At 37.4% G+C, this 5000-nt stretch overlaps 2 protein-coding genes across 2 annotated transcripts in view; both read right to left on the reverse strand.

Moving 5' to 3' along the window:
* Positions 1-3300, reverse strand: part of HOXC8 (homeobox C8) — a 3885-nt gene extending 585 nt beyond the window's left edge. Inside the window, exons 1-2 of the mRNA XM_075334524.1 lie at positions 2256-3300; positions 1-396 (exon numbers count right to left, since the gene is read on the reverse strand). The exon at positions 1-396 is cut by the window's left edge and continues 585 nt beyond it. Coding sequence (XP_075190639.1) covers positions 104-396; positions 2256-2691 — 729 coding nt within the window. The 5' untranslated portion in view covers positions 2692-3300 and the 3' untranslated portion in view covers positions 1-103. The remainder of the gene's footprint in view (positions 397-2255) is intronic.
* HOXC4 (homeobox C4) overlaps positions 1-5000 on the reverse strand; it is a 157808-nt gene that overhangs the window by 129450 nt on the left and 23358 nt on the right. The gene's annotated exons all lie outside the window — the stretch shown is intronic.

Raw genomic sequence — 5000 nt, forward strand, 5'->3', positions numbered from 1 at the left:
TTATATGTATCATAAAACCAAAGTTTTAAGGAGAAATTGAATACATTCACACAAACAGACATTGTCATTCATACACAGGGAGTGTTATTCCCCACAGGTCAGATCATTCTTTGCTTTCTTCCTTCTCCTCCTCTTCCTTCTCTTCTTCATCATTCCCTTCTTCCTCTGTCTTCTCTTCTTCTCTAGATCCGGGGAGTTTATCTTTGTTGTTCTCCTTTTTCCATTTCATTCTCCTGTTCTGAAACCAGATTTTGACCTGCCTTTCAGTCAGTCCCAGGGCGTGGGAGACCTCAATCCTTCGTTTCCTCGTCAAGTAAGGGTTGAAGAGGAATTCTTTCTCTAGCTCTAATGTCTGGTACCGGCTGTAAGTCTGCCTTCCACTGCGTCTTCCGGGGGCTGGGTATAGCAAAAGAAAACACACAGCCATTACTGCTTACCACTTCCAGGATCAGCTCCATAGGAGCCTTCACTAAGTATATACAGTCATCACAAGCCCAACATGTGTATCATGCAAGAAGTGGAACATTACAGCTACAAAAACTATCCTGGGAATAAAGAACTAGGACTTTCTAAGGCTTGGATCCAAAATACATAGCAATAAAGCTAATAATTAAAAGAAAGATAATAGCAATTATACTTCTGATACATCTACCTCTCCTACCAGTACCATTAGTATTACCACTATTACTACTATTAATAACAATAGCAGGAGAAATTTCATTGGTAGTAGTAATAATAATAATAATAAAAATAGTACTAAATTATACTTCTGCTACAACTATTACCAGTACTACAACTATTAGTACTAATGATAACATTAGCAGGAGCAATTTCATTGATCGTAGTAGTAATAATAATAATAGTAATAATAATACATATAATACTTCATCTATGACTACTACCTCTACTACTAATAATAATAGCAATTTCATTGGTTATAGTAATAATAATAGATATAATACTTCTCCTTATACAACTACCTCTACTACTAGTACTACAACTATTACCACTACTAATAAGAATAGCTATTTCATTGATTGTAGTAATAATATTACATATAATACTTCATCTATGACTACTACCTCTACTACTATTAAGAATAGCAATTTGATTGATTGTAGTAATAATAATAATAGTAGTAGTAGTAATAATAATAGATTATAATACTTTTTATACAACTACCTCTACTACTAGTACTACAACTATTACCACCACTACTACTACTAATAAGAATAGCTATTTCATTGATTGTAGTAATAATATTAATACTTCTGCTACAACTACTACCTTTACTACCAGTACTACTAATAACAATAACAATTTAATTGGTAGTAGTAATAATAATGGCAATAACACTTCTGCTACAACTACTACATCTACTACTAATAACAATAGCAGGAGCAATTTCATTGGTAGTAGTAGTAATAATAATAATAATAATAATAATAATAATAATAGTAATAATAACAATAATAGCAGCAGTGGGTATTAAAAAATATATATGCATGATATATTTACAATGCATATAAAATTATGAGTAGCATGTAATAGAGTTAACCCTTCCCCTGGATTATTTATGGATCTAAAAATAAAACATCAGTGACTTCCATGTAATCTAAAGTGGAAGAACACTATAAATCAGATCTGTAAACTTCACTTTTACAATCAGAGGGAAGGTTTTAAAGACATCCTTTAATTGCTTACAATAATACACAAACATTATGGCATTCTCATAAACTCCAGGCTTTATACATAGTCAAATGGCCTTACAATAAAAGGAGTTAATATGGATTTCACAGCCTTCACTGGACTGCCATGTAAACATTAAAAGGAAAAGTAAGTTGTACATTGTAACCCACTTTGTAAATACACCATTTTCACCTCTTTTAACTTTGCAAGCCATTAAGATAAACTATATGGTTTTATGAAGGAGCTCTGCAGTAAGAGCAAAGGGAATAACCTCGTGGGAGCTGTATGCTGTTTTCCTCAAGGCAGGGCAATAAAAATAACTTAGTTCAAAAGACCTGCACTTAAAACACCTTGATCTTTTTCTATTTTGTGTAACTACACTGCTGACTTGTGGAATGACCAGAAAAGCAATAATAAAAAGAGGTGTTACAGCAGCTCCGGCCGACAAACTAAATCCGGTGCTATTGTTTTGTGATTCTATGGCAAGGAGAGGCGTGCAGACAGACAAGACAACAAGACACAATGCACAAAATACAAAATAACAGAAGGGAAAAAAAGGTCCTAACCGTGAGGTCTCATCCAGGGGAACATAAGACTGGGAGACGAATTTTGGTTTAAGTGGCCTTGTCCTTCGCTAGAGCTAGTGTTAGAGGACAATTTACACTCGGGGTACTGCACCACGCTGGTCTCTTGCTGGGCACCATACAGGGACTGCCTTGGGAGGGCATCGTAGCCATAGAACTTGGAGGCGTCTCCGTGGCACGTCAGGGCGCAGGGATTCTGCTGGTAGCCAGTGTTGGAGATGCTGGAGGTGCCGTGGTGGAAGAACTCCTGGACGTGGTGGGAAGGGTGCTGGAAGCCTGGGGCTGTGGTGCCCGGTCCATACACCAGGGCATGGCTCCTACTCACACTTTGTGGGAACCGACAGTCGTAGTAAGTTGGCTCCAGGGACTCACCTCCTTTGTACTTGGAGAACAGGGGGTTCACAAAGTAGGAACTCATGGCTCTTGCATTAAAGACAGATGTAGCACCCCCCCTCCTTATAATAAAAAAAAAATCAAAATAGCAAACAATACAAGTCTTTAATTCTGTGAGAGATCAATGGAGAACTGTCCCCTGGGCTTGTCTTAAAGTCCTGTTTTTGTTGTGATGAGGAGGGGGGGTTCCTAGGAGGCTCTCACAGACGTCTCATAGTGCTGAGTGTCTCTGGGCTGCTGGGATCTTCTTGTAGTGCAGTCGGTAGGTAGAGCTCTCTCTGTCAGTTCCTCTATACTGTTCCTTCCCTTAACACCACAGGCAAATTCCTTAAAATCCCGCTGGTAAAGCTTTCACACGCGATTTGTATCCATCAATCCTCTCCTGCAAGACAGGCTGGAAAGAAATGACAAGGATTTGGGGGTATCGGATGGACGTGGAACACACCAGCCTTCAGAAAAAAAAAATATCAAATGAATGAGGGAGGGTTATGAAAGGTGCGCATTAATATCTTTAGGTGCTCTTTTTTTTTTTTCCAAGCCAGCCTCTTCACTGATGTGGGAAAATACATGCGCCGTGGGGTCAACCTAGGTTACCTCAACAGGTAAAATCTTTCGGGTGCATGGGTGCGGAGCTCAGCAGCTCCAGTGCAGGGACAGCTTTATTCCTTATTGCAAAATTGCATATTTCCCTTTAGTAATAAAGATACAGCCAAGTAGCCCAGTATGACGTCACTGGCCTCCTGCTCCCCCTCTTACGTCTCCACGGCTCCTCTCTAACCAGTTGGCGTCCTATTGGAATTAAGAAAACATTTAATGTCTTAAGAAAAGCTTAATACCAAATGTTAAAGGACCGAGGTTGTGCGCAGGCGATTGCATCACTAGAAGTAGGAATCCGACTGCTGGGACAGAATGAACCAGGAACCATCATGATATTAATGGAGAAAACGTGGAGGCTTCAATCATTAGGGATGGGAAGTCCAAATTACACAACAGACAAAGGGAAATGCACATTATAGCGATTTTATTGTGGTCTTATAGCACCAGGGAATAAAATAATAATAAAAGGAAATCACGTGAAATGCAATTAGGAAAACAGAGCAGTAATCAGAAATCCCCTTCCTCTTTCCATCTGTTGGTGCTGGGCTTTTGTAAGACCCCGATTTAGGGTCGGAGTGTAAAGTTTAGACGCCATTGAGAAGCCCCTATTGTAAAGAGTGAGGTTTATGGCTGCAGTAAACCAAAAGTGAGGAATGCTCCAGGCCCTAAAAGCAAGAAGGGGACATTATATATATATAAAACATATAATGGTGGTAAATAGTAGTTTAATAAGCAGAATGCTTTGGATACAGCAGGAAGCTGCATTGCATGTCGTGGAGTAACCTGTATTCTATAGTCTGTAGATAGGTGCCTTCCATTCAGGTAGTGTATAGTCTCTAATGGCATTGTGTATGAGTAGAGAACACAAATTAATAAAAGGACACAAGTATCTACATGTCTAGCTGAATACCCTGGGTGAGGACATACTTTAATGGAGCTGCATTCAAGGTTAGAAAGATTGCATATATGAGGAAGCCAGAAAGATCAGGACTTGATAGGAATCGCATTGCTCCACGTGGTCTCCTCACATAGCACTAATGATTAAATATGCAAATATGATAAGCTGCCTGATCCCTGAGAAAAGAGAAAGCACAGTTTGATCTGAGAGGACAAAAAAGTATATATGTGTATACAGTATGTAAAAATATATATATAAAAATATATATATATATATATATATAGTTACTTGGTATTATATAGCAATGATTGCATAGTAAGATATAATAATTTATTCTATTGCACAACGTGATTATATAATATTATTTCATTTCTGATAAATCTACACTGATCTACATTAGAAATCTTGACTTGTTTGTCATGCAAATGTAAGATGTATATAATATAAAAATATCTATCTTTCCATCTATCTATCAATCATCTATCTATCTATCATCTATCTAACTATCATCTATCTATTATCTATCTATTATCTATCTATTATCTATCTATAATCTATATATTATCTATCTATAATCTATCTATTATCTATCTAATCTATGTCATCTACAAACCTATCCCTCCATCTTGATTTGCTATACAGCAGTTTTATATGCATATTTTGTGTGGTTACTGTGTAAAGCCTATATATTTTTCTAGGAGTCTGGTGTATTTGAATCTGGTACATTTTCTTCTGATAATCAATTGATGGCTGTTATTTCCCTTGCTCTGGCCTGATTGTTATACATTCATGTCTGCTCAATAAATATCTGTTGTGATCAAAAGCAAACATGAATGGAG

This window comes from Anomaloglossus baeobatrachus, chromosome 2, assembly GCF_048569485.1.
Source record: "Anomaloglossus baeobatrachus isolate aAnoBae1 chromosome 2, aAnoBae1.hap1, whole genome shotgun sequence".
Lineage (NCBI taxonomy): Eukaryota > Metazoa > Chordata > Amphibia > Anura > Aromobatidae > Anomaloglossus > Anomaloglossus baeobatrachus.